This window comes from Fomitiporia mediterranea, assembly GCF_000271605.1.
Source record: "Fomitiporia mediterranea MF3/22 unplaced genomic scaffold FOMMEscaffold_2, whole genome shotgun sequence".
NCBI lineage: Eukaryota > Fungi > Basidiomycota > Agaricomycetes > Hymenochaetales > Hymenochaetaceae > Fomitiporia > Fomitiporia mediterranea.
In genome coordinates, this window is record NW_006760387.1 from 3,420,656 (window position 1) to 3,446,099 (window position 25,444).

General features: G+C 46.1%; 8 protein-coding genes across 8 annotated transcripts; 5 read left to right on the forward strand and 3 right to left on the reverse strand.

Moving 5' to 3' along the window:
• Positions 1 to 200: 200 nt before the first annotated feature.
• On the reverse strand, positions 201 to 2,321 carry FOMMEDRAFT_117955 (CoA-transferase family III). The gene is made up of 8 exons (XM_007263108.1): positions 2,251 to 2,321; positions 1,888 to 2,195; positions 1,816 to 1,829; positions 1,740 to 1,760; positions 1,648 to 1,688; positions 1,035 to 1,575; positions 333 to 963; positions 201 to 276 (listed from the first exon to the last, which is right to left on the reverse strand). The coding sequence occupies exons 1-7, from the start codon at positions 2,287 to 2,289 to the stop codon at positions 722 to 724; spliced, it is 1,206 nt and encodes a 401-aa protein (XP_007263170.1). The 5' UTR covers positions 2,290 to 2,321; the 3' UTR covers positions 201 to 276; positions 333 to 721.
• A 232-nt stretch (positions 2,322 to 2,553) lies between these two features.
• FOMMEDRAFT_138680 (UPF0061-domain-containing protein) lies at positions 2,554 to 5,359 on the forward strand (the record flags this gene model as incomplete). Its single annotated transcript, XM_007263109.1, has 9 exons — positions 2,554 to 3,215; positions 3,268 to 3,317; positions 3,370 to 3,507; positions 3,564 to 3,939; positions 4,002 to 4,113; positions 4,182 to 4,198; positions 4,259 to 4,469; positions 4,542 to 5,057; positions 5,114 to 5,359. The coding sequence occupies 9 exons, from the start codon at positions 2,554 to 2,556 to the stop codon at positions 5,264 to 5,266; spliced, it is 2,235 nt and encodes a 744-aa protein (XP_007263171.1). The 3' UTR covers positions 5,267 to 5,359.
• A 283-nt stretch (positions 5,360 to 5,642) lies between these two features.
• FOMMEDRAFT_165575 (uncharacterized protein) lies at positions 5,643 to 9,054 on the reverse strand. Its single transcript, XM_007263110.1, has 3 exons — positions 9,005 to 9,054; positions 7,343 to 8,945; positions 5,643 to 7,279 (listed from the first exon to the last, which is right to left on the reverse strand). The coding sequence occupies exons 2-3, from the start codon at positions 8,865 to 8,867 to the stop codon at positions 6,087 to 6,089; spliced, it is 2,718 nt and encodes a 905-aa protein (XP_007263172.1). The 5' UTR covers positions 8,868 to 8,945; positions 9,005 to 9,054; the 3' UTR covers positions 5,643 to 6,086.
• An 836-nt stretch (positions 9,055 to 9,890) lies between these two features.
• On the forward strand, positions 9,891 to 11,133 carry FOMMEDRAFT_117960 (Clavaminate synthase-like protein; the record flags this gene model as incomplete). The annotated part of the gene is made up of 4 exons (XM_007263111.1): positions 9,891 to 10,033; positions 10,086 to 10,208; positions 10,261 to 11,017; positions 11,075 to 11,133. 4 exons carry the CDS (start codon positions 9,891 to 9,893, stop codon positions 11,129 to 11,131), a joined length of 1,080 nt encoding a protein of 359 aa, XP_007263173.1.
• A 636-nt stretch (positions 11,134 to 11,769) lies between these two features.
• Positions 11,770 to 13,553, reverse strand: FOMMEDRAFT_26062 (uncharacterized protein; the record flags this gene model as incomplete). Its single annotated transcript, XM_007263112.1, has 6 exons — positions 11,770 to 12,420; positions 12,510 to 12,575; positions 12,611 to 12,643; positions 12,870 to 12,895; positions 13,125 to 13,218; positions 13,377 to 13,553. The coding sequence occupies 6 exons, from the start codon at positions 13,551 to 13,553 to the stop codon at positions 11,770 to 11,772; spliced, it is 1,047 nt and encodes a 348-aa protein (XP_007263174.1).
• Positions 13,554 to 16,985: 3,432 nt separating this feature from the next.
• FOMMEDRAFT_26063 (Clavaminate synthase-like protein) lies at positions 16,986 to 18,658 on the forward strand (the record flags this gene model as incomplete). The annotated part of the gene is made up of 4 exons (XM_007263113.1): positions 16,986 to 17,128; positions 17,181 to 17,303; positions 17,358 to 18,117; positions 18,389 to 18,658. 4 exons carry the CDS (start codon positions 16,986 to 16,988, stop codon positions 18,656 to 18,658), a joined length of 1,296 nt encoding a protein of 431 aa, XP_007263175.1.
• A 351-nt stretch (positions 18,659 to 19,009) lies between these two features.
• Positions 19,010 to 20,464, forward strand: FOMMEDRAFT_17368 (Clavaminate synthase-like protein). The gene is made up of 4 exons (XM_007263114.1): positions 19,010 to 19,208; positions 19,266 to 19,388; positions 19,450 to 20,212; positions 20,271 to 20,464. The coding sequence occupies exons 1-4, from the start codon at positions 19,066 to 19,068 to the stop codon at positions 20,325 to 20,327; spliced, it is 1,086 nt and encodes a 361-aa protein (XP_007263176.1). The 5' UTR covers positions 19,010 to 19,065; the 3' UTR covers positions 20,328 to 20,464.
• Positions 20,465 to 20,769: 305 nt separating this feature from the next.
• Positions 20,770 to 24,717, forward strand: FOMMEDRAFT_117970 (uncharacterized protein). Its single transcript, XM_007263115.1, has 15 exons — positions 20,770 to 20,849; positions 20,896 to 21,066; positions 21,119 to 21,372; positions 21,428 to 21,704; positions 21,755 to 21,832; positions 21,882 to 22,291; positions 22,341 to 22,758; positions 22,822 to 23,153; positions 23,222 to 23,292; positions 23,343 to 23,484; positions 23,555 to 23,753; positions 23,815 to 23,910; positions 23,964 to 24,066; positions 24,125 to 24,499; positions 24,566 to 24,717. The coding sequence occupies exons 1-15, from the start codon at positions 20,777 to 20,779 to the stop codon at positions 24,699 to 24,701; spliced, it is 3,135 nt and encodes a 1,044-aa protein (XP_007263177.1). The 5' UTR covers positions 20,770 to 20,776; the 3' UTR covers positions 24,702 to 24,717.
• Positions 24,718 to 25,444: the final 727 nt, after the last annotated feature.

Sequence of the window (25,444 nt, forward strand, 5' to 3'; positions counted from 1 at the left end):
ATACGTTTTGCAATAAATCCTAATAAATTTTTGTGTTTGTTTTGGTAATGTAGTAGGTATTGGACATTGAATCTCTCCCCTTATCCTGGTCAAGCTCAGAGCTGGATACACAGCATATTTGAAAACTTTCAAGGGAAAACTTGACTATTAGTATGCAGATACAATATGTGAGGACTAACAGCAGCCATTATAACTATTGAGCAGATTTAATGTATTAATTGTGTTGTATCTTCTTATCTATCAGGTTGTATTTCCTCGACTAGCATGTCATGGTAACTTATCGGACTAGTATTAGTTGCAGTCTATCTAATCATGAAGTTACAAGATCTTACCGGAAAGTGGTCATGCAGGCAAATCATTCTAGCATGTAATGTCGATCAACTTCCTGCAAATATACTTGTGGGCTAACTGAAACGTGAGTATTGCATTGTAAGTATTGGGATCCTCCTTCAAGTTGTATGTCATTGTTCCCTCAGTAGCATGGCGTGAGTCAATAGAGCATTCGACGGTTTGCGTTCTGATTTACTACGTCTACATCGTACTCTTTCGATGAATCGGAGGGCTCGAGTATCCGAGAGAAGGGAGGAAGGGATTACTCTAATCCAAGTACAGCATACTGTTGAAGTATGACAGTTCATTCGAAAGGACTACATCCAGAAAAAAATACGACAAAATTTGATCATCCGACTACATCTCATCATCTCATCAACTTATAAAAACCTTACAATTTAGACGTAGGCTTCCCAATTGCTCCAGAACGAACCAATTCAGCCAATGTTGTACCGGAAATACCTAACTCGTTCAGGATTTCCTCGGTATGCTGTCCTGGCTTCAATAACGTGAATTCTTTCGGTGGGGCTGGCTGAGATTCGGATAGAATAGGGTGAGGTGCGGGTATGGGAGAGCCTGCTGCTTTCGCTGCTTCTTCTGGTGACAATACTGGGACTGCGCATGCATCGGACCCTATAAACAGAAGGATTTAAGAAATCGCATACCGGAGTTTTTAGCGACAAGTCCTTGCAAAAGATTCTTACCGTGAAACACACTCGCCCATTCATCACGCGTCTTCGTCCTGAATCCTCCATCGAGAAAGGCACGAAAACGTGGCCAGTGCTCTTCGTTAGTCAGCATCTCCATCGTGGGCCTCCAATCTCCTTGTTCCTTCAAGTAACTCTGAGGGAGCGCATCCACGAACTTTTCAATAAAAACCCGGAAGAATTGCGCCTCAAGACACCCAACAGTCATCCACCTCCCATCCGCACACGTATACACATTATAATATGGTGCACCGCCATCCAATATCTTCGTTCCTCTTCCATTCTTCCAATTCTCTTTAGCGTTATCGTTTGGATTCCCGAAGTTAAGGTCATTGGGAATGAGGGAGTGGAGGAGAGGGAATGATGAGACGTATCGTGAACCGGAGACCATGTCTGTTTCGACTATTTGGCCTTTTCCTGTTGTGTTGCGGGATTGGAGGGCGAGGAGGATGCCGAGTGCGCAGGTTAGGCCGCCGCCTGCGAAGTCTGCGAGTAAATTTACAGGGAAGGCCGGTTTTTCGGGGGTTCCTGGAAGCATCTAGGGTAGGAATGGACATAGATGAGAAGATAATTTTTTGAAACTTAGTTTGATAGTGGTGATCTTGCTTACAGAAAGAGCGCCACTGAGAGCGATATAGTTGATGTCGTGGCCTAATAAAAGTTCAGTCTCTTGGACTAATGATTACAGTATACATTCCTTACCAGCCACATCCCTATACGGACCTTGCGGAGACTAATATTAGATACAACGGGAAAGGACGGAAAGGACTAACTGCACCATTTCTCGTGAATCTGAATATAAATGATCGTCAATAAACTCGATGTAAATTAAACCTTAGAGATGACGGACCCATGAATCCTTGCGTAAATAAGCTTCTTGTTCAGTCCAATCTCTTCGTTCAAGAATACATCTGGACCAAGTTCCAATTTCTCAAGGACACCTGGTCGGAATGGATCAATGAGTACGTCTGCGCGTGAGATGAGCTCTAGGAGGAGTTCTTTGCCAGCAGGAACCTTGGCGTCGATGGCTATTGAGCGCTTTCCACGGTTGAGGACGTCGTGAGGCAAGGTACTGCTAGTGCGATCGATACGGATGACTGAGGCACCGTAGTCGGCGAGGACAAGGCCTGCGAATGGACCAGGCGCGAGACCTGCAAACTACAGACATTGTTAGATTCGGCATGACGTAGCAGCCCTAGCGATATTTGCACACCTCAACGACTTTAATGCCTGCTAACGGTGCTTTTGACATGACCTGCGTTGTCGTCGCCTGAGAGAAAGCGAGGATAACATATGCTTCCTTGTGTCATGATTGTTGAAGCCGGCAAGATTACCTACTGTACTGATTATGGATTTCGGACGGACACAACACGGAACGGACAGGTCGCGTGATGTCATCGCGTAAGACGCGTTCTCAGTCATCCATGGCGTGCCTTCATTTCTTATTTATTCAATGCTCGTCCGTTCTCACCACCACTATCCTTGTATGAAACCAACCCTCAGCACACTTACACGCATGCCAGTCACAGTAGCATCAACAGCAAAGCTCCCAATCTCTGCACTCCCACTCCCGCCCAAGTCCCACATCCTCACGCACAATCTCACTCCCGATCCTAGGACTGGTCACTCAGCAAGGGAGTTCCGGGATGTCTTGATTAACTCTCCGAGCGTGCAGCGTAGAGCACGCTTGGTCGACCCGTCCGCTCACTTTTCTCGTGTTACGCCGATGAACCTGCCTTTTCCTTACCGCATACAGGCTCCAGAGAACGAAACTATAGAAGATCAGGAGGAGTTTGTAGAGCGTTGGTTGAGCGTACATGAACCCTTAGATGAACGATCTACTGCCGCTGCAGCTCAGTCCATTGAGGCGAAGAGTAATCTAAAGAAATATTCGCGGGACAAGCGAGAGGTCAAACGGGAGCTCATTGCACTTTCGGATTCGTGTCTCCGAGACTGTGTCCCTCAGTTGGATGTCGGAGATGCTTTCATACAGCTCAGTACTCCTAGTTTGAGTGCTGGAGAGGAAGACGGAGATTCAGGAAGTCAAGTGTCTGTAGAGCAGAAGGCCGTTCGAGAAGAGCTTGTAGATATTCTTACTGGTCACTCGGTTCTTATGTCTACGGACGAAAACTCGGAAGTGCCATACACACCATGGTCGCTTCGTTACAGTGGTCATCAGTATGTATTTATGTGCAATTCACCGTCCTGCTGACTCTGATGAATTCCGAAGGTTCGGAAATTGGGCAGGCCAACTAGGAGATGGTCGCGCCATTTCAATCCGTTAGTGCATTGATTCCTCGCGTAGCACATAATTAACTAAGTGATTATAAAGTGGAAGTTCCCAACCCGTCCGATCCTGAGAAAATATACGAGCTGCAGCTAAAAGGTGCAGGACGAACTCCCTATTCCCGATCTGCCGATGGTCTTGCCGTACTCCGATCGTCTATCAGAGAATATCTCTGCAGTGAAGGTAGCATAAATCATTCCAGAGACCCATAGCAGGCGCTGATAACATGAAACTGCCAGCGATGCATGCCTTAAGAATCCCCACGACACGCGCCTTCGCATTAATACATCTCGAAGACTTACCCGTCATGCGCGAAACAGTCGAGACCGCATGCGTACTAACACGCGTTGCACCATCGTTCCTGCGAGTCGGGTCTTTCGAAGCACTTAACCCACCTCGTAATGTTTTCTTTCTCGGTGGTGGGCAACAGCCTGCTAACTTTGACGCACTGAGCATCCTCGGCGAGTGGGTTGTCCGCCGTGTACTTCGTCTGGGACTCGAAGAGCGTGCGCCGTGGGGGAAGGCGCTGCTTATGGAGACTGCGCGCCGGAACGCGAAGATGGTTGCGGCGTGGCAGGCTTATGGGTTTATGCATGGTGTGATCAATACTGACAAGTTCAGTTGTCTATGATTTCCTCTCCACTGCTCCTAAACCAATTGATTTGATTTACCGACAGTGTTTCGATCATGGGACTCACTATCGACTATGGGCCATATGCATTTATGGACATATTCAGCGCAGGTCACATATGCAACCACTCTGATGAGGAGGGACGATATGCCTACAAGGTGCGTCGGAGTTGTCGGCTAAATTGATTAGGCCTTGAACTAACTTGACGACAACGATGAATATTTAGTATCAGCCAACAATGATGTGAGCTCTAATTTCAACATATCTTCCGAGCTCTACATTTGATAACACGCTCTCCCACAGTCTATATGCACTCCGTGCACTCTTGAACGCACTTTCTCCGCTTATAGGAGCCGAGGCTGAGCTTGGTACGGCTGTGAAAGCTGGCTGGGCTGACGGAGTATCTCAAGAAAAGATTGACGAATGGGCGAAGACAGGTCTCGAGCTCGAGGGTGAGATGGTAGCTGAGACGCAGGCTGTTATGGAGATAGAGCATTGGGCGTTGTTCAGAAAAGTTTGTGTATTCGGATTACTCATATAAAGGCTATGCTGACGAGATACCTTTCCGACTTTAAATTCATTTTAGCGCCTTGGACTCCGAACAGAAGACTCATCAGATCCCGACGCGCTTATCCGCCCACTTCTGACTCTCCTCGAAAGGCATAAATTAGATTTCCACTCGACGTTCCGTCGACTCTGTGCTTTCCGACCTGCGCTCTTAGCTTCGGATAGACCGGATGAGTTGAAGGCTTTCATCGCGTCTGTGGCCGCGAACTCGCATGAAACGAACGCGGATGATGTGGAGTTTACGAGAGATTGGTGTGAGTGGCTTGCGAAGTATGCGGAGAGGGTTGAAGGTGAGGTGGATAAGGGCGTGTGGGCTTCGTCTTTGCCAAACGGAGGAACAAACGGGGATGCGAATGCGAATGGTACAGTGAATAGAGATGGCAAGAACGTGAAAGATGTTTGGAAGATCCGAGAAGAAGAGATGCGTCTCACGAATCCGCGTTTCGTACTCCGTCAATGGGTATTGGAGGAGGTCATTAAGCGAGTGCAGGACGATGTGTCGAGTGGGAAACGCGCACTTGCGAAGGTTCATCAGGTTAGTCTTCACCGTTAGTTATACTCATATAACCCCTAATTCCTTGTGCGGGGTAGATGGCAACTCACCCATTCGATCCATGGGGTGCAGAAGGCGAAGACGAATCCAAGTCTACGTCTAGTTTGAGCGCGGAAGAAAAGGAAGAGCGGAGGTTCTGTGGACTTGGGGCAAAGAAATTTGTTGGGTTCCAGTGTAGCTGCTCAAGTTAGAAGATTTTCTTTCTCTTTGCTTGACTACACAGTTATATAAAGTAGATATGCTTGCTAAGGACGTTTAGTAAAGTTATGTTGTAATGTGAAAGCTGGGATGGAATAGCTGAATATTGATGGTTGCTTAGTAAGGATGCCCTTATGGTCTGGTGGATGTCATTGTTGCACACGTAGAGCATAAGTAGCACAGAACTTGGCAGGACGTGAGTGAAATCGCCACAAGGATATTTGTAACTTTAATAGCCTGAGCACTCCGAGATGAAGGCATGTATAAAAATATGAAATTTACAAGATATTTGTAGCTCGAAATATTAGATGGGACTCAGACACTTGCAGGCATGACTAAATATGTTAAGCACGCCAGGCCCGTACGTAGGAGCGTATAAAATTAATATAGATATTGTATGATGGATGCAGATATAACATATTTATATACAATAACTACGAAAAAGCTTAATAAAGATATAGATTGCCTTCTTACACTGAATAAACAAATAAACTATCAACATAAGAAAGGAGCAAGCAAAACAAACAAACAAATAGAGGAGCAAGCAAGTCGAGTTTAGTTAGGACGGTAGTAAATATGGATATACAATTATCATTATCATCACCATTACCGTCATCCCTTAATATTCATGTGTTAGTGAGTGGTACGGAAGACCGAAGATTACGATCGAGAGGGTTTCCATCCATGCAGTCTCGGAACGGAGAGTCTGATAGCAGTATGCGTTTAGACCCGATGTGATTGATCTACGCGAAGAGGATCTGCGTGAATCCACAACCAACGCTTTCGGAATCCCTTTGTCCCCTCTGTCCATATTTAGGTGGTGGAGGGAGCAACAGAGCGGACGACGCGTTTGCGGAGCAAGTCGACTGTTGAAGACATGAGGACGTCTGTCTTGACGAGGACTTCAACTTCTCTTCCCTCCTCTTGTTTCTGTTCATCTTGTTCATCCTGGTGCGCAGCGTGACTCTCGTGATCCGCAGTGGAATGCTGCTGTCGATTACGAGGTTTCTGACGTTCGGTGTGACTCGATGCTGAAGTTGGCGTGGATGGTGAAGATGAGGAAACGGTGCTGAGTTTGATGGTGTATGTTGATTTCGCTTCAGATCGTGAATTGGTAGTGCGGATGGCTTGGGCTTGAGGTTTGGGTACACGGCGACGTTCGCGTTGGAGGTCTTCCGTGCTGTGTTGTATACGCGGTCCTCTTGCTCCTTCTTGTTCGTCTTTTCGCTTTGCGCCGCGCAGGACACGCCGAAGTCCGAATCCGAGAGAACACATAACCGTTTCGTGTGTAAGTGCGTAGCCTTCCTCATCCACAGTAATGTGTACCCTTGGACTTTCTACGAAAATATCCTCTTCTCCATTGCCTTCGGTATCCTCTTCCTCTTCTTCGCTATCGTCATCCTCAGTCTCCTTGTCGCTATCTTCCGCGCGCCAATATCGAGTATTCGTATCCGCATATGTCGTCGCCGACCTCGCGTGACTTCTCGTCTTGCTCTTATTCCGTACCGTCCCTGCACGCGTGTGCGTCCTCGTTCTTGTCCCCCTCGTTCGTCTGTCATTCTCGTTCTCATGATGCGTCTTCCCAATCCACTGTCGACACTCTTGATCGACACTCTCCATACACCCACACAAAAATACACCTCCACCACCTCGAGCGTGACCGTGCTCGGCCTCTTCAGCAACAGTGAACACCTCACACCCTACAGGCGCACGTTCAGCAAGGTCACTTGCAAGTTTCGCAGCTCGTCGCACGACTCGGGATATCCGTCGTCCGTACGCAGTGCTGAGTTCTGCGAGGAGGACGCCTGGGGGACTATGTGCGCCTGCGAAGCGTAAGAGTGATTCGGCTCCGACGAGGATGTCCATTTCGAGAAGATGGACGGCGTGATCTCTGGCAGCGGAGAACGTTGCTGATGGACTTGTTGGTGAGGAGACGGGAGGCATGGCGAGTGTACGTGCGTGTAGACGGGCGAGGGCTCTCCAGCGCGCTGCAATTGCAGGGGATTCTATGGAACGGAATTATACGTAAATGCTAAATTCGTTTTTGTTCGGCGAGAATCGGCACTTACCTCGTGCTTGTACGCGCTCGAAGACTCGTCTAAGCATCTCATCTTCAGAGTTCTCAAGTCCGAACAAGAATTTCTCAAAGACACGTTGTAGACATGAAACGATCCATCCTTGGAGGGCAAGACGAACAAGCGTCGTGTCCTCTGCGAAGTCAGCACCTTTAACACCCGAAAGTAATCGTAAACAGCGTGCGAGAGAAGGTTCTGCAGCTTCGAGTGCCCAAGCTTGCGCAACCTCCCAGGTCCGGCCTAAGGGTATGCTACTAGCCATTGCAGTTGCAAGGTTACGCAATTCGGTGTTGAGTGTCCTTACGGAAGACGTTAAGGTATCCAAGGGTATTTGAGGGGTTTCATCGTGGAAAAGTTTTAAAGCTTGTAGCTCCGCGCCTTGAAGCTCGAGTTTTGCAAGGAGTGTCGAGATCTCCCGAGCATCCTCGACTATTGGAGGTAGAGCACCAGGTAATGGTGCAGTTGGTCGTGGAGGCAATTCCTGCGCAAGTACAGGATCGGTTTGGACAGACAATTCATGCATATCTCTTGCCACCTGTATTACTGAAGGAGCGCGAACTGACGCCGGTTGCTCATGCACCGAAGCTGCGGGCCGTTCTTCGGTCTGACCGGTAATGTCCTTAGCAAATAGCTGTGTAGCAGATGCTGCTGCTGCTGCCTTCGCAGCATATTCAGTTAATTGTGTACGAAGGTCGTCAAGTTCGAGTTCATAGCTTTCCCGCATGTTCGTGACAATAATCTCGAGATCTTTGGCACGTTCCTCTGCTTTGAGGCGCTCCCGGTCAGCTTCTCGTCGTCGGTCACGATAGTGCTCGGCATGTCGGCGGTATGCGGCGAGGTCCTTCTCAAGTCGCTCAGCCCGTCTACGGAGCGCACGGTTTTCTTTGCGGAGTTCCTCTGTGGAGACGTCGACCTTCGTACCAACCTCGGAAATTGGAGGTGCGCGGGACGGTCCTTGGGAATAGGATGGAGCCTGAGATCTTGATGCCGATCTTGTTGTCTCCCTAGTAATAGTCTGGACTTCGATGATCGTCTCATCCTTCTTCTGTTCTCCCTTCTTCTGCTCTATTCTCGTGGTCTCATTCTTTCGTTCTCCCCCCTCGTCGCGCTTCTCGTGCTTTGGGCGACGAGACGGTTCGTGACCAGGTGCGGCAGGCGCGGTGGCCGTCGATCGCTTCGCAGCCGTCTCGTTCGCAACGGAGTGCTTTGCACTTATATTGGTAGCAGCACCATGTGGTTTAGTAGCACCGTCTACATTTAGATTTGCAACGGTTGTAGACCGCGCGGTTTCCGCAACTCTCGAAGTCACGTCGGCACGTTTGCTTACAGCTTCATTCGCGAGTGCACGCGAAATCGTCGTGGTAGATTGCTTAGCCTTCGACTTGGATTTGTTTGCAGAAGCGGTAGAACGCTTTCGCTCGACATAGGTATCCGTGGTAGAGCTGCAGTCATCGAGGTCATCGAGAATTGCGAAGGAGCCGAGAGAGAAGGGAAATGAGTCGATGAAGCCCATGCCCATCCGGACTTGTAAATATTTGAGTTGCTGCGCCAAACAAATTAAATTTCGAGTACTCAGTGACTCCGGGTCACTGCAAGCCTGGAACATGTTAAAATCATAAGTTCTTGGCTCACAGCATCTAAGATTTGGATACATACTAAGGATGGCGCTCTATCTGACACTATTGCAGATAATGAAGGAATGAGAGTAAGAGAGAGGAAGGCTGCAGGCATCACCAGCGCCGTACACGAGGCCTCGATATTTCCTCTGGCTGTGCAGATTAATAGATCACGTGGTTGGAAGAAATAGGTACAGATTCATTACGTAACGTTTAATGACGCGCACTTTGAAAAACACCAACAATTAAGCTGATTGGGGGCACACAATCCAATGGGACTAAGTAACTTGTTCACTATCTCGGTGTAAATATCTAAACATTGACCAAAAGGTACGTCTCGTCCCTTTGAATACATATTAATGATAATAACTCTACTGTCCAGACTTCACACGTCAGATTTTCTCTGGCATCGACGTCTCGCAGAAATCAATAGCCTATTGATCCGCCAAATATGCTCACTAGAAGTATACACAGACGCCCATGACCTAACACTTAGTGACATATAGCTTGCGAAATCGACATCTGTTTTGCAATCGGACTACATCGGAGAAGTTCCAAAGACTCTGGAACGGCTAGAGAAGTCACGTTCTTGACAGCCCAACTACTATTCAGGATGATTTGGTCGCTAAAAGAAACCTGGATTGCTTCTTGTTATTCATATCTTTCTTCAGATGTTTGGCTCCTTGGATAAAGTTCTGCAATGATCTCAGGCTGTGAGGCTCTACCCACGATGGTACATCGCGAACTCCAAATTCCGGCAGTGAAGACGAACATGGGACCCACATTCACACAAGCCACCGAAATAGTCAATTAACTGAATGCCGTCGACATCTGGTGACCATGAACCCACTTCTAAGGTATAAGAACCAGCACACAAGCACCTAGGTGAGGGACGTCGTTCATCATTACGAAGAAGCTGCCCCGCAATGCCTGGAATTACTCTCCCTCCGTTTCCTGAGAATATTCCGACACACCCCCTGCTGGTCATCGACTACGAGCTCTTGAAGGCAGGAGACTCTGCCGAGGCAGAGAAACTCTGGAAAGCCGCCACGGAGTTAGGATTTTGGTAGTGCGTATATTTCACTGGCAGGGCAATTAGACAATTAACTCAAATATCCTAGTCTGAAGAATCATGGTGCGGATGAAGAGGTCGAAGGCATGTTCGAAATGGGCCGCGAGACCTTTGATCTCCCATTAGAAGAAAAGATGAAGTTCGTGCACGGAGCTGGCGAAAATTCCTTCGGGTAACTTTTCCTTTGTCCCCACCACACGTATTACGTTCTGACACTCAGGAAGGTACAAAGCAGTAGGCTCCTTCGCGACAAATGAGTATGGCGATCCAGACAACGCCGAGTTCATTAATGTCGCTAAGGAAGACGCCTTGGCATATCCCGAAGTCGTTCGGCGCACCTACCCTTCGACTGTATACAAGCACATGGAATCAACAATAATTCCATTCGCACACAAGTCACTCGGAATCGTCGACACAATTTACTCTGTGTTCGAGAAGAAACTCGGTCTACCAGAAGGTGCCATTCGCGCGTGCCATCCACTCATGGAAAATAGCAACTCCGAATGTCGTACCATCAAGTACCCAGCCAAACATGCTTATTCGGAAGGACCGATTGACAAGGCCAAGGTGTCTCTTGGAGCGCACACTGACATAGGATCGCTGTCGTTCCTTCATAATCGACTTGGAGGGCTTCAGGTCCTTCCTCCTGGAAACCCTGATTGGCACTACATCCTCCCTATCCCTGGACACGCGATATGTAACATCGGGGACGCGCTCGCGCTCTTATCTGGTGGCATCTTACGTTCGAATATGCATCGTGTCGTCCCACCGCCTGGTGAACAGTGTCGTTATGCACGCTGGTCGGCTGTGTTCTTCTCTCGACCGGCTAGCAACTGTCCCCTTCGTGCGTTGGAGGGTACTGTAATTAAAGAAACGCTCGCTCAGATAAGTCCTGAGCAAAGGGCGAAATTCAATTCAGGTGTGACACAAGGCGAGTGGTACACGAGGAGGGTTGATAACCAGAGGGCCAAGAACAGGACCGTGAGTTCTAATATATGAAATGTTCAAAGTTATCATTACTGAGTCTAATATCTATAGGGTCCCGAGACTTGGCGTGCGAGTAGGGGAATGGAACACACACCAGATATCATCTGAGCTTTTCCGGTTCCGATTTCCTCTAAGCAATTTACATATGCATGTCACGATTACAAATGTCCCTGATTTATATATGCTCTGTATGTTGCTTGTCCATACAGTAAAGTAAAATGACAGTATTAGCAAAGTATGTTTAATTCGATTGCACAATTGAGTTGTCTACCTATAAATAAGATAAATCCTTTTTGTGTACTTCAAAAGGCATGAGCAATCGTTTTTACTTTATAAAGACAATTTCTATACACATTTGTTTGCATCACATAAGAGTATATATCTATACCTCAAATGTTATGTCATTTGAAGGTGCAATAAAACATGATAAACAAAATGGCACTTGTACTGGAGAACCAAACATTTTATCATAACTCATCTAGAAATTAAATACAATATCCATTGGACATAGGTTGATGTACTCTGTGTAATTACGTTTGGCAAAGTGTGTATGTATAGACTCTCGAAGACAGATACTAGTCATAGTATAACAAGATACTCCAATGCTCTTCGAGACAAACATTCCTGTAACCATGAAAATGCATCAGTACATTATTTTACACTTCATTATAAATGTAATCTGTGCAGATTGTTCAATATCAATACATACTGATGTACCTAGATTATTGCACATATATCTCTCTATATCATTCCTGAGTGTACCTCTGTCTTAACAATTCCAGAACGTAGTCAATTCGTTCTTTAGCTTGCTTGAAATGTTTGTCAAGTTCAAGGATTTTTCCCTTCAACTCTTCCTGTGGCCTGAAGGCACTGCAAAAGTCCTTCTGCCGGTTTCCTGTTGATTCTACAATCCTTTTGGTTTCCTGGGCCAAGTTCACAAAGTGTTTCTCACTTTCATTCCTTTGCACTCGCCTATCTAACTCTGCAAGGCTCTTTTTTATATTTTCACTAGAAACATGATCCTCATCCATTAAATCATGGCATTGTTTAATCTGGGCATCAAGTTCTTTCAATTGCCTCTCTAGATTTCCACGGTGTCTTTCCAGCATTGTCACTGATTCCTTGAATTGCTTTACAGAGAAGGTACTAGCCAGATCTAGACTGTCTCGAATGACTGCTACGAGATTGTCCCTGTAAGTATACTCTCCTTTTGAAGGTGAATCACCCCCATTTCCATCAGTAGTGGATTTGTATTCAACCTGGCTGGAATTTGAATCATTCCTTTTGTGATGTCTGTTCTGTGAACTAGCACATTCAGGCTGGTGGTGACTGTTTGGTTTTGAGCTACTGTCTTGACGCCTTCTTCCTTGACCGTCCATAATTGTAGTTGTTGTTGGCTGGTAATTGGTAAACGTTAAGGTCCAATATTAATGGGCAGAGGAGAGGGGAGCATGAATACTGTTCTTATAGAGTGTTGAGAACATACCTTTGCAATTTCATAGCACAGGTCAATATTTTCTGCTCTCACGCCCCCTTGCCAAAGTACAATGTACTATGTATAGTATTGCACTAATTTGCATTGCGCACATTAACATCTTCTGCTCTCACTCCCCCAATATACTATATTCATACTGTTCTCTACACAGGATATGCTACTATGCAGCCAACATATTTCCGGCATTGCAAAGTCGTACTTTGTACATGTGCATTGATAAGAAATGGCTACATAGTACTGTACGAATGACAAAATTAAAGAAATGCATTTGTCCATACAGAAAAACAAAAATAACAACATCAACAAAGTACAGAAACTATCAGAGCCTCTACCCCCCACAAGAACACATACCAGTATGTCACTGTACGTTAGTTGCACTATGGATAAATGACTGCAATTTGCACACTCACCAACCCATTATCAAATCACCGAATTAACCCAACACCCTTCACAAAGGCGTGAGTAAAAAGCAAAGAATCTGTCTCTGTCCTTGTAATGTCATGCCATTTCCAAGTCCAAATGTCGACCATTTAATTTGGTCCTTCCTCAATGTGTTCCGCCGAGTCTACAATCTCGTTTACCAACTCGTTCGTCACACGGACTCACACCGCACCACGCGCGTAGTCTTTGTGAATGCCATTTGGAGAGTGCTGAGAGTGCTATTCGGGCTTCTTGAGTTGATCGATACACGCGGGAATAACTACACCTATCAATAATCAATGTGTAACTATATTAGCACCGAGGAAGTATTCAATAGGAACTTGGAAACTGACTGGAGTGACGGCAGTTAGCAACACCGAATCCAACATCGCCATATCAGGTAGCTTAGACATGTGTCGATCATGTCGTGGCGCGCACGGCTCCGAATTCAATATCCCTGGCACTCTTGAATTGCTCATCGAAACCGCCACGAGCACTACATAGGTCCAGTTCCGTGTTGTCAATTTTCCTTGTATGTTTTTTCCCCCACGGATTCAGTGATCCCTTATGGTTTCGTAGACCATACATATGAATTGTTGGGCATTTTCGTTGCATTTTACCCACCTTTCTAATATCTTATGGCTTTTCTGGACGTATGCTTTGTCTTGCTCCACACCTTTTTTTATGTCCTTACAGTGCTAGATCTTGATAGTGCAATCTTTCATCTGCATGTCTGCCTCCTTCATTTTGCTTTTCATTGTTGCCAAGAGCATTTCGAGCAGCTCTGGAGAGAACTCAACAGCCATGTCCAGGCAACTCCATCTTGTCTGCATGACTTTTTCCCTGGATGCATTATCTTATTTCAATAGAGAGCTGCTTCTGACCCTACTAGCAGTAGCAACCTGCCTGTTTTCACCCTTTTCAGTATGCAACCCATGCTTTCCTGGTTATTCTCTAGCATGCAATCTGGTATGCTGATGGTTCTGGTGATCTTTTGGTCTTGGACTGCTGTCGCAGCCACGACTGTTGTGGTACCCTATCCAGTCAATTCAAGCGCATTTCATCTACAACTATCTACCACAACCTGTACAATACACACAAAAAAAAAGAGTCATAAATTACAGCATCTCATTTACATGATGTTGCTTTTGCTTTTGTTAAAAAAATTAAATAGATATTTTATTGATTTTATATTGGAAGGCATAATAGTGCTTGTCTTTCAACATATTCCAAATGATTTGTCTAGTAGGAGAAACACAAACCAATTTAATTAACCAGCATACCTGCAGGCTAGGAATATGTTGTTTATTGGTAATTCAGAAGGTACATATTGTAATTTTGGGTGTCATTCGTAATAACTGCTGACCATTCATTTTTGGCAATAATACTTCTGTTTGCTGCACTTACTTCCATACAGTCATCAGCTAATGTTCAATCCGTCTTGCATGCTCACTAGAAGTTTCGTATATACTTCATCTATTTTGGAATCGGGCCACATCAGAGAGGTCCCAATGACAAACAAACGTTGTACTACTTAGAGCGCCTGTACAGCTGCAGACACGGCATCAAAGGCACATCACGAAAAAGTCTTAAGTATTGTATTCACTTGTAATCCTATACATTTTCTACCTTTTATAAAATTTGTCAATGTTAATATAATCTTCATAGGGGGTTAAGCAATGATAGTACAATGTTAAATAAGTAAACAAGAATACTTTTAAAACTTGGCAATTACAATTATAATTGTGTAAATTGTCAAGTTATACAAGTGATTATAATATACTTTCTAAGATTACAAGGTTAAGACATACTTATTAATTTGTGACAGTATAATATCTACTTATAATGCTTATAAGCTATTACAAGCATTTGATTCACTTCCTTTTGCTTTGGATACAATTTTTTATCAAATAATTTATAAAATATAATTATATTTAATTATTTAATACAAAATAATAAATGTACATTATTTCTACAGTCCTGACCCCTACACCACTAGCTGCCTCTGCCTTGTTCTTTCGTGAGCAGAATTCGTGTCGGAAAAGGATGAACACATCCTTAGACTGTTTGATGTAGTCTTTGTCACCACGTTTGGCCGTCGCTCGGGACCTGTGAGTCAAATTGTGTGTGTGTGTGGGTTGAGGTCGAGCAGGTTGTGGAGGTTGAGGCTGCACCTGTTAGACAGGTTTAGAGTAGTTAGTAAGTATCAATAGGAGAGAAAAGGTGGACGTACTGTGACAGCGTGCAGTAAGTGTGAGTGGTGTATGCAGGTTGAGATCCGGAGCATTGAACGAGTTGATTCAGGCTGCAGACAAAGCCGTATCAGTATGCATATGCTACATATTCTGACTGTAACGTGTAATTGGAGGAGCAGTGAACTGAGTCATTATTGTGGATTGATCTCTGGGACGTACCGGCTCGAACAGAGAAGGCAAAGTGGAATGTATTGACGGACTCTGCTCAGGAGGGGTAAGTGGTGGTCCACTGCTTCTGTTTGATATGATGTTGTCCGCTGCACTAAGGAATGTAAATGCATGTAGGGTGGACCTGTCGAGAGTGACGTTAAGTATGGAATGGGTGGGGAAGGAGAGCGTGTACAGTGTCAAAGAGAGGGTCGTACCATGGGAGTGGTCGTACGTTGGTATTGTTGCGAGTGCGTACTTGTTGACTGTTGCTTGCACTACAGAGCGGGAAGTACGCGAATGTATGGAAACATTGAAGAAGTCGTTCAGCATTGGTCAACAATGCGGATGCGCGAATGCGAATGCAAAAAGGAAGGCGAGCGTAAACAGAGGAGGACAACGAAGGAGAGGCAACGCAAGCGGCGGAGCGAGGAGCGGGAGGGATGGAAGGGAGACAAAAAGTTGAGAGGAGAGGGGTGAGTAACCATTGTGCAAGTTATTATGAAGTGGACTGGCTGCTTATGCTTTACGATGAAGGACGGTGTAGCCAGCTCAGTCGTGTCGTCACAGGATCTGAGGTTCAGCACAAGCATTGCAGTGGCAGATTAGAGAGACGAATACAGTGATGTTTATTGTAGGCAGTGTGCCTGCTGGAGGATGCTTGTAGGCAGAGTACTGGGCTAGAGAGAACAAGAGCGACGACATAGCATGGGGGGAAGAGGGTTGGGGAGATGGTGGAGGTAGGAGGAAAAGGAGTGACGAGAGCAAGTGCGTCATTATATGCGCTCGATCTTCGGTACTCGATTATGTAATCACTTCGATATATTGTTTAAAAGTAAAACCAAATTATTTTATAAGTCTGACAGAGTGATTGTTATCAATATTAATATATATAATTGCATATTATCTTACTAGAAGTATTGTAATTAACTTACAAGTACAATGTATTACTTTTATGACTATTATAATCAATCAACTATTGTTACAAATAACTTATAATATAATTTTAGCAGATTATAATAAGAGTTAAGTGCTTGTATCTCACATGTAATGTTGTAATAATACTATTAGTAAGCTTACTTGCTCTAAAACATGTTTGTAGTTTAATAGAAACTTTGTATATTTCTTACATTTATATACAATCATTATAATTACATTACAAGTAAAATATAAGTATAAGTATTATTTTAGAATGTAATGCTTATGAAATCATTTTATTAGATTACTTTTGCTATTATTAAATACATTTGTTGCGACTTTTTCGTGATGCACGTCCTTGATAACGCAGGCAGTTAAAGCATCGTGTATAGTTACTACTATAGTATAGTAGTTATTTTAAGGAAGCCATGATCAATTCTGGTTATTCAAACCGATCGTCGAACACTTGATTCCTTGAACGGAGTTCTACGATGTTCTTAACTTGTGTCCCCCGCTCACACGCATCCTGCAAATAGTCGGGCTGTTGAATCTCCGCCTATAACAGATGAACATAAACTTGCTTCCGCAGTAACACGAACTCTGAAAATAGTCGAGTTGTTTGCACCCCGTCTATTACCGACGAACATAAATATGCTTCTATATTGCAAGAGCTTCCACCCAAGTGTCTAGTCAAGGAACGCCACCAATCAGCAAGGAATACTCTGTCATGCCTGGTATTACTCTCCCCCCATTCCCTGAAAATATTCCGACCCACCCTCTGCTGGTCGTCGACTACGAGCTCTTGAAAGCTGACGACCCCGCCGAGGTCGAGAAGCTCTGGAAAGCCGCTACAGAACTAGGCTTTTGGTAGTGCGTATACATCACTAATCAGGTTAATAGATGACAGGCTCAAATGACCTAGTCTGAAGAATCATGGCGCAGAGGAAGAGGCTGAAGGCATGTTTGAAATGGGCCGCGAGACTTTTGACCTCCCGACAGAGGAAAAGATGAAATTTGAGCATGGAGCTGGCGAGAATTCATTCGGGTAACGATACCTCTCTTTCGTTAATACACGTGCTGCTTTCTAATATTTGGAAAGATACAAAGCAATAGGGTCTTTGGCGACGAACGAGTACGGTGATCCAGACAATGCCGAGTTCGTTAGCATTGCTAAGGAAGACGCCTTAGCCTATCCCGAAGTCGTTCGGCGTACTTATCCTTCGACTGTCTACAAGCACATGGAGTCCACTGTAACGCCATTCGCCCGCAAGTCACTCGGAATAATCGACACGTGTTACTCTGTATTCGAGAGGAAACTCGGTCTCCCTGAAGGTGCCATTCGCGCTTGCCATCCACTCATAGGAAAGACCAACTCCGAGTGCCGCACAATCAAATACCCAGCGAGATACGCTTACTCGGAAGGCCCAATTGAGAAGGACAAAGTCTCCCTTGGTGCTCATACAGACATAGGATCACTCTCGTTCCTGCATAATCGACTCGGAGGGCTACAGGTGCTTCCTCCCGGAAGCCCCGACTGGCATTACGTCCTCCCTATCCCTGGACACGCAATTTGTAACATCGGGGATGCTCTCGCTCTCTTGTCCGGAGGCGTCTTGCGCTCGAACATGCATCGCGTCGTTCCACCGCCTGGTGAACAGTGTCGTTATACACGTTGGTCGGCTGTGTTCTTCTCTCGGCCATCCAGCGATTGTCCACTTCGTGCGCTGGAAGAGGGTACTGTAATTAAAGAAGCGCTCGCTCATATGAGTCCTGAAGAGAGGGCAAAATTCAATCCAGGCGCGACGCAGGGCGAGTGGTACACAAGGAGGATTGATAACCAGAGGGTCAAGAACAGAAAGGTGAGTTCTTCTATTCCAGCCGTACAAGTGGAAATAATCGAGTCTGGTGTTTGCAGGGACCCGAAACTTGGTATGCGAGCAGAGGAATGGAACACAAACCACTTATCATTTGAGCTTCTCTGGTTTCAGTTGCTTCAGATCCGGTTTGCATATGCATGACATGATGGCCAGTGTTATCGATCTATCTCCTCCTATGCTACTTCTAGTAGAAGATATTGATTTTACTGTTCCTTGCCGTGCCATTACTGTTGGTTGCATGATTCGAATAAAGACCGTCAAGCTTAGGATAGCATTGTGTCCGAGACCTACTCAAAAATATCCTGTTGGTGTCGATTGGACAAAGAATACCCCACAACAAATTGGTTGGAGCGAGAAGTACCAAACCGGGGGAACTGGCCAATGCTGTCGGCTTCTCACCTGTGATCTGCCCCACGTCCTTGTAGAGAAAGAAAGCGACAAATTCTGGCATTGCGGTATCTTCTTTGCTTACCGTGACTTCTCCCGTGAACGGACTTCATCGGCGAAGACTTGTTCCTCCTAGGCTGAACTTTGTATAAGAGGTACTATCGCAAGTTGTTCCTCATTTATCTATTGCTTTCCTAAGAAGAGCTAAGAAAGGTTCTGTGGGAGATAGTTGTATATCATTAATGCCGCCTATGAGCCATAGAAGTATTGATTTGGATAGAGTTCCGTTTTGCTTGGATTCGCGAATACTGGAGTCATCATTCTCGTCGCCTTCAAAGTGAATGGAGCGCATAAAGTCCTTCCCAGGATCCTTGGGCAAGACCTCACATGAGCCTACCCCAGTAGTAAGCGGCCCGTTCGTAGATTCTGCAGACTTCAGTCCGTTATTGAAGAACTGATTATCCCTTCGAAATTGCCATAAGAGCAGTTGGTTGAAGGATAAAGCGCAGAACCTGCTTCACTGTCGCTCAGTAGCTGCTGACAATGCCAGGCTTAACGCTCCCTCCATTCCCCGATAACATACCTATACATCCCTTGCTAGTCATCGATTATGAGCTCCTGAAGGCTGGCGACAACGATGAGATTGAGAAACTCTGGAAAGCCGCGACGGAGTTGGGTTTCTGGTAGTGCGTATGACCGTTGATGCCTCTTCGTCCAGTGGATTGGGGACTAATTGGCTGCAGTCTGAAGAATCACGGCGCTGATGAGGAAGTGAACGGGATGTTTGACTGGGGTGCGGAGACGATGGCCCTCCCACTTGAAGAGAAACTCAAGTTCGCACAAGGCGAAGGAATCAAGACCTATGGGTGAGAAATCCTCAGCATAAATTTAACTATTTGATATAAATATCAATTTTACCTTGATAAGATACAAGCCGCTGGGTCATGTTGCGACAAACGAATATGGCAGCCCAGACAACATCGAATTATTCAATGTCTCCAAGGAGGACGTGCTTGCCTACCCAGATGTAGTACATACTACGTATCCGTCGACCGTGAACGCCCGCATGGAGTCTACAATTATTCCCTTCACGCGCAAATCGTTGGATGTCGTCGAGACTACCATGACTATATTTGAGAAGAAGCTCGGCCTACCAGCAGGTGCGATAATGAGGCTCCATCCTCTAATGGAGCCAAGTGGTTGCGAAGCGCGTGTAATCAAGAGCCCACCAAAATACACTGCGAATCCCGACGGTAAAGTCGATATGGACAAAGTATCCCTTGGTGCTCATACGGACTTCGGATCTCTATCGTTCTTGCACAATCGACTTGGTGGCTTGCAGGTCCTTCCACCTGGAAGTCAGGATTGGTATTATGTCCGCCCGATGCCTGGACATGCCATTTGCAACATTGGAGATGCGCTCTCGATGTTTTCTGGTGGCGCCTTGCGTTCAAACATGCACCGAATCGTGCCTCCGCCAGGTGCTCAAGCCGCTTATCCACGCTGGTCAGTTGTCTTCTTCTCACGGCCTGCAAATACCGTACGTCTTCGCGCTCTTGAAGAAGGTAGCGTTGTGAAGGAAGCACTTTCGCGGATGAGCCCCGAGGACAGGGCGAGATATGATCCGAATGTCACGCAGGGCGAATGGTATGCAAGGAGGATGGATGGAATTAGTCTGAAGAATAGAAAGGTGAGGCCAGAGCTGTACTGTGTGAACCTCGACTGATTACCGAACACACCTGGAATAGGGGCCTGAGACGTATCGTGCAAGTCGGGGGATGGAGCATAAGCCTGGAGCAGTCTAAAACATTCTAAAAAGTCATTATATGATTATCCAACTACCCGAAATCAGACCGATTGTACTGAGTTGAAAGGGTCCAACTCACATATGTAGCTCTATGATGCCGTTATCCGGACGTTTTGTAAACAGAATTACTTTGCCAGCCCGTACTTGGATGAAATTAGAGAATCGAAATCACGTTTTCACGCAAGATCGACTGGCTAGCGGCGTTGCTCCAGTGATGATGAGAGAGAGATTAACATGTTTCCCTTTCTCGAAGTCCACAATAATTAAGGAGATATCATGGCTATTTCAAGCAAAAGCAGTGTTTCACTCGTGAGTCGTGAAGGTAAATAATCCAGGTTGATCTGTGTCGATCCCACGTGCTGAACGTCCCCTCCCTACGCGTCGCGTTCCGTCATTTCTCTTGCTCTAATTCCTAGGTCGACCAAGGGTAATGTCACAAGGATCACAATGAGGCCGTTTTGTGAGCCGTCATCTATCCTCGGTGGTTTCAAGGAGAGGGTCGAATCCTTGTCGGTTCATGGTGAGTAATATTTCGACCTTAGGACGCAGGCCTGACCATACCACAGGAGAGCGGTTGTTCATTGGCACTGGTGTCGGCAATCTACACATTTACAATGTAGACCAGAGCGAAGATGGCAGCTTCAAATCTAGTCATGTATCAACGAAAAGCCTAGGCAAGAAACCGATCGAGCAAGTTGGCTACATTAAGGACATAAACTCCGTGGTAGCTCTATTAGGTGTGTCCGACACCCCTGGTTTCATTGAGTGTTGGCTGAAGTATTCATGTAGATTCAGTTGTAACTCTGTATCCATTCCCCGGCCTTGTTCCGCCGACGCCACTTACGCAGCCGCGAAAAGCTTTCTCGTTTGCCGTGTCCTCAAGAGTTGAAAGCATTTCTGCGGATGGCAAAGTGCTGTCGTTCGACGACGCAGGAGCAGCTAGTGTATCAGGTATACCAACAGTCGTTACTTATTTGATCGTTGGGGCCCAGAGAAAGCTCGTTGTTTACTCATGGAAGGATGGAGAGGCTCAGGAGATCAAGGTGAGCAGTCTTGTAAGATATATGTCTATTATGGCAATTCTAATTGCTGATATAGGAAGCTCCGCTACCGCACTCTGCACGTGTCATTACTTTCATCAAACCAAATGTCCTGTGTCTAGCTTATAGTGCTACGGAGCATGTTCTGTTTTATTTGGAAACGATGTCTGCAGCGGAGTTCACGATGCCCGTGAACGTCCCTTCGTCTTCTAGTACCGGAGCATATGGCATGAACGCGCTTTCTGGTCTAGGTGGTTACATGTCATTAGGTCTTGCAGCCAAAGCGAAGCCCATGGCAGTGGCTGTTGGGGAAGAGGTCCTTATCCCTAAAGATAGTTCGTGCCATCCGATGATTCCCTGAAGATAATACTCACATTGCTATTAGGTGCCGGTTTGTTCTTCGGAGCTGATGGAAAGGTGACCCAGAGTAGCTTGATGTGGGGTGCTCCTCCAGAGGATATTGGTACTCAAGCCGCTTACTTTTAATATCTGAGAGCTAATTTGCGTAACAGTGTATGTAAAACCATACGTAGTATCGATACAGCCTGCTGGAAGTGTTTCCGCTTCATCTCTTGATGCATCAACGTCTGCGCCTACTGGTCCTACGGGATTTGTGCAGTCATCGGTTTTGCAAATTCAATCTTCGATAACTCAGCAGCACGTGCAGTACTCGTTCTTGCCGTCTGCAGCACCATCATTATCGTCGCTGCGACTATTGACGCCATCACCTGCTGCCAAAGCACCGGTGTTCGCGGTTTCGACGCCAGTAGACCGGACTGCTGCGGCTTTGGAAGGAAGTTCAATATGGCTTTTCCGTATGAAGACTTGGAGCGACCAGGTTGACGAACTTGTCGAGGAGGAGAGTTACACCGATGCGCTTGCTTTGCTTGATAGCGTTGAAGAAGCCACATTACCTGACAAGGTTTGCAAACAAGACTGTTAATCATTGCTGAGACTTAATTGGATTACAGGCGGCACGACGGACGAAAATACGCGGTTTGAATGCAGTATCCCAATTCAAGAAAGGGGATTTCGATACTGCACTGAATACATTCATCGAACTTGACATAAATCCCGCGAAAGTCGTCGCCCTTTACCCAGAAGTAATCTCTGGTCGGCTCCATGTCCCTCAGGAGCGATGGATATCTCTATTCGGTGGCCCAGAACCAAAGCCTGACGCTAAACCTGACGAATTGGAGGAAAAGGAGGGTCCTACCAAGTCCTCACCGACTGGTCGCACTCCATCTCCAGCTGGTTCTTTGCGGTCCGTCCGAGGACTACGGAGGGCTACATTAGACCTCAAGTCATCTATCGTCTCAAGTAGCCTTGATAAGGACGATGATCGAGTTTCTCTTCGTGGACGAACGAAAGACAAGTCTAAGACAGCAGGTGCGCGTATCCTTCATCACTTAAATCATTAGCTTAAATGCCGACAACAATTCTGCCTTGTAGATACGTTCCCTCGCTCAGTCGAAGCTCTCCTACGTTACCTTCCTGACAGGCGACCTCGTATCGGCCATGCACTTGAAGTGCTGCATATCACTCCAGCTCAATCGCACCAATTCCCCTTCTTATCCGAAACTTCGGTGGAAGACCTACTAGCACTGCCGAATGTGCCCCTTTCGTCACTTACTCCCGAACAACTCTCGCGTTTTGCGCAAATTGTGGACACAGCATTATTCAAGGCGTATTTGGTTGTTCGACCAGGATTGATTGGCCCATTATGCGGTTTGCCAAATTGGTGTGAAGTCGCAGAGGTGGAAGAAGTGTTAATGGAACGCGAGGTCGGTCACCATCCACTGATCTTTCTGCAAATTTTGGAAATGAATGACTGTTACTTTTTGACTGTTAGAAATATTCCGAGCTGGTTGCGTTATACAAGGGGAAGAAAATGCACGGAAAGGCTCTAAGTCTCCTAAGGAGGTCAGTCGGAGTGCCTCATCACTACTTGTCCCCTTGTTAAGAGCATACAGATTGAGCGAGAAAGAAACCGACATCGAGGACAAGATCCGACCATCCGTTTCATATGTGCAGAATCTAGGTCCTGAGTATCTCGAACAAATATTTGAAGCAACACGGTGGATATATCAGCTCGATTCAGATGCCGTCTACGACGTATGCACTCAAGAATTCCACATCTCCTTCGTTGTTCGCTGATTATTACTCGTCTTGTTCTACTACCTAGATTTTCACTGCAGAGATGGTCGAGCTCCCTCGGTCTAAAGTCGCAGATTTCATAGAGGAGGAACTTGACCCAGCATTGTGTGCTAGATATCTTGAGTACTTGATTCAAGAACGTGACGAGATGTCTACACTGTTCCATGATCGACTTGCGGAACTATATCTTGACATGGCTGTGAATGTTCGCAAGGAGGGAGACGAAGGTATTCGTTTTCTTGGGCAGCTTCATGCAGCGTGCATTGCGCTGATGATCATCTTCTACAGATGCTTATCATCGAGCATATGACAAATTCCTTGGTTTCATTCAGTCTTCCGATATCTATAGGGTGGATAGACTATTTGGGCTATTACCATCTGAGGGTAAGTCAGAGCGTTGGTTAGCAAAAATTCGATCTTAACCTATTGGCCCATAGACATGTATGAAGCAAGAGCTATCCTATTAGGCCGTCTAGGGAGACACGTAAACGCACTGGAGACGTACGTATATCGTCTAGGCGACTACAAGAAAGCAGAAGAGTAAAGGCACCTTTATTCGTAATAGCATCAAATTACTGACAAGATTCATTTTACGAAGGTACTGCAAAAGCATATACATACCAAACACCCCAACACAGGATATCTTCCTCGCACTACTCAAGATCTACCTCGAACCATCTCCGTCCTCCCAACAAAAGCTACAAAGACGCGACGACGAACAACCGAGTCTACTCCGACCCGCTCTGGAACTTATCAGTCGACAGAGTCCACGCCTCGATACGCTCGAGACACTCCGACTCCTCCCTCCACTTGTACCCGCGCAGAATGTGCGCGCGTTCCTGTTTGATGCTACACGTGCGCCAATATTCGATACGAAGGTTGTGAGAGAGGTGAGAAAGGGGTATAGTGAACAGGTTGCGAGGCGGTTGATGGCGCTGCAGAGTCGGAGAGTACGGGTGACTGATTCGAGAATGTTTGTGCTGCCTTCTTCTTTTTGTTGTCGCTCATTTTTTCACTAATAACATTAATTTTTTACTAGTTGCCCACAATGCCATAAGAGAATAGGTACAAGCGTCATCGCTGTCCATTCTCCTCACGGGGAAGTCACACATTATCAATGTCGGGAAGCGTTCGTGAATGCGAAGAAACGCGCGGAACACGGGATTGTGCATTAATTAGTACCACGCCCTCTTTTTGCTTTGACAACACCCCTCTTCATTGGCTTACTCGATCACGTCACATTCCGTACATGCAGTTAGAATAATTGCCATCATTGTATCATTAGTTTGGATATACCATAACGAATTGAAGTTCTCGCGCGTACAATCAGCGTAATTGCTCATTTTGGACATTAATCGTCCTCATCATCTGCATCACCCGCGAAAAGGTCCGGTCCATCGAAGTACGTCAGAGAGGATGGTTGATTATCCGGATCAATAAGAGGTTGGGGTGTATCTATATGGGCTCGATCGACAGTTTCAGAAGCAACCATAGGACACTCGGCAGAGTCAAAGTGTAACGTGTCAGCGGCTGGGGAAGAAGCAGGAATACCACTCAAAGGCCCATCCTGACAGTGCAGAAGTGTCTTCTCTACAGAGGAAATAAAGGCGTCTTGCAGTAGGTTTTCATCTCCGCCATGAGGTCCAAGACTATTCGGGTGACACTTATTGGAAGAGTCAATATGCGAGACAATAGGAGGTAATGCAGAACCAGAGAGTCCAATGGAAGGCCGGTCAAAAGCTTCAGCTATAGGAGACGACGCAATGGAATGGTATTGTGGAACTCCGCCGACAAAATGCTTCTGTTCGTCCAAAAATTCGACTGGACTATCTTGAGAACGGCAAGGATCTGGAGACCTAGAAAGTGTACGACAACTGATTGCCTTAGTGGGCGAAAGCCGACTCGGGGTTCCTTGCTG

What these genes read in the sequence shown, in the direction of transcription:
- FOMMEDRAFT_117955 (XM_007263108.1), bottom strand. Translation starts at nt 2,289, where the DNA reads ATGTCAAAAGCACCGTTAGCAGGCATTAAAGTCGTTGAG. An exon ending in CAGGCATTAAAGTCGTTGAG is followed by an intron (nt 2,196 to 2,250) that starts GTGTGCAAATAT and finishes CAATGTCTGTAG; the next exon opens with TTTGCAGGTCTCGCGCCTGG. An exon ending in CTCTCAGTGGCGCTCTTTCT is followed by an intron (nt 1,576 to 1,647) that starts GTAAGCAAGATC and finishes TTCCTACCCTAG; the next exon opens with ATGCTTCCAGGAACCCCCGA.
- FOMMEDRAFT_165575 (XM_007263110.1), bottom strand. Translation starts at nt 8,867, where the DNA reads ATGGGCATGGGCTTCATCGACTCATTTCCCTTCTCTCTCGGCTCCTTC. An exon ending in CGAGCGCGTACAAGCACGAG is followed by an intron (nt 7,280 to 7,342) that starts GTAAGTGCCGAT and finishes TCCGTTCCATAG; the next exon opens with AATCCCCTGCAATTGCAGCG.
- FOMMEDRAFT_17368 (XM_007263114.1), top strand. Translation starts at nt 19,066, where the DNA reads ATGCCAGGCTTAACGCTCCCTCCATTCCCCGATAACATACCTATACAT. An exon ending in ACGGAGTTGGGTTTCTGGTA is followed by an intron (nt 19,209 to 19,265) that starts GTGCGTATGACC and finishes AATTGGCTGCAG; the next exon opens with TCTGAAGAATCACGGCGCTG. An exon ending in TTAGTCTGAAGAATAGAAAG is followed by an intron (nt 20,213 to 20,270) that starts GTGAGGCCAGAG and finishes CACCTGGAATAG; the next exon opens with GGGCCTGAGACGTATCGTGC.
- FOMMEDRAFT_117970 (XM_007263115.1), top strand. Translation starts at nt 20,777, where the DNA reads ATGAGGCCGTTTTGTGAGCCGTCATCTATCCTCGGTGGTTTCAAGGAG. An exon ending in GGTCCTTATCCCTAAAGATA is followed by an intron (nt 21,705 to 21,754) that starts GTTCGTGCCATC and finishes CATTGCTATTAG; the next exon opens with GTGCCGGTTTGTTCTTCGGA. An exon ending in AAGTGTTAATGGAACGCGAG is followed by an intron (nt 23,154 to 23,221) that starts GTCGGTCACCAT and finishes TTTGACTGTTAG; the next exon opens with AAATATTCCGAGCTGGTTGC.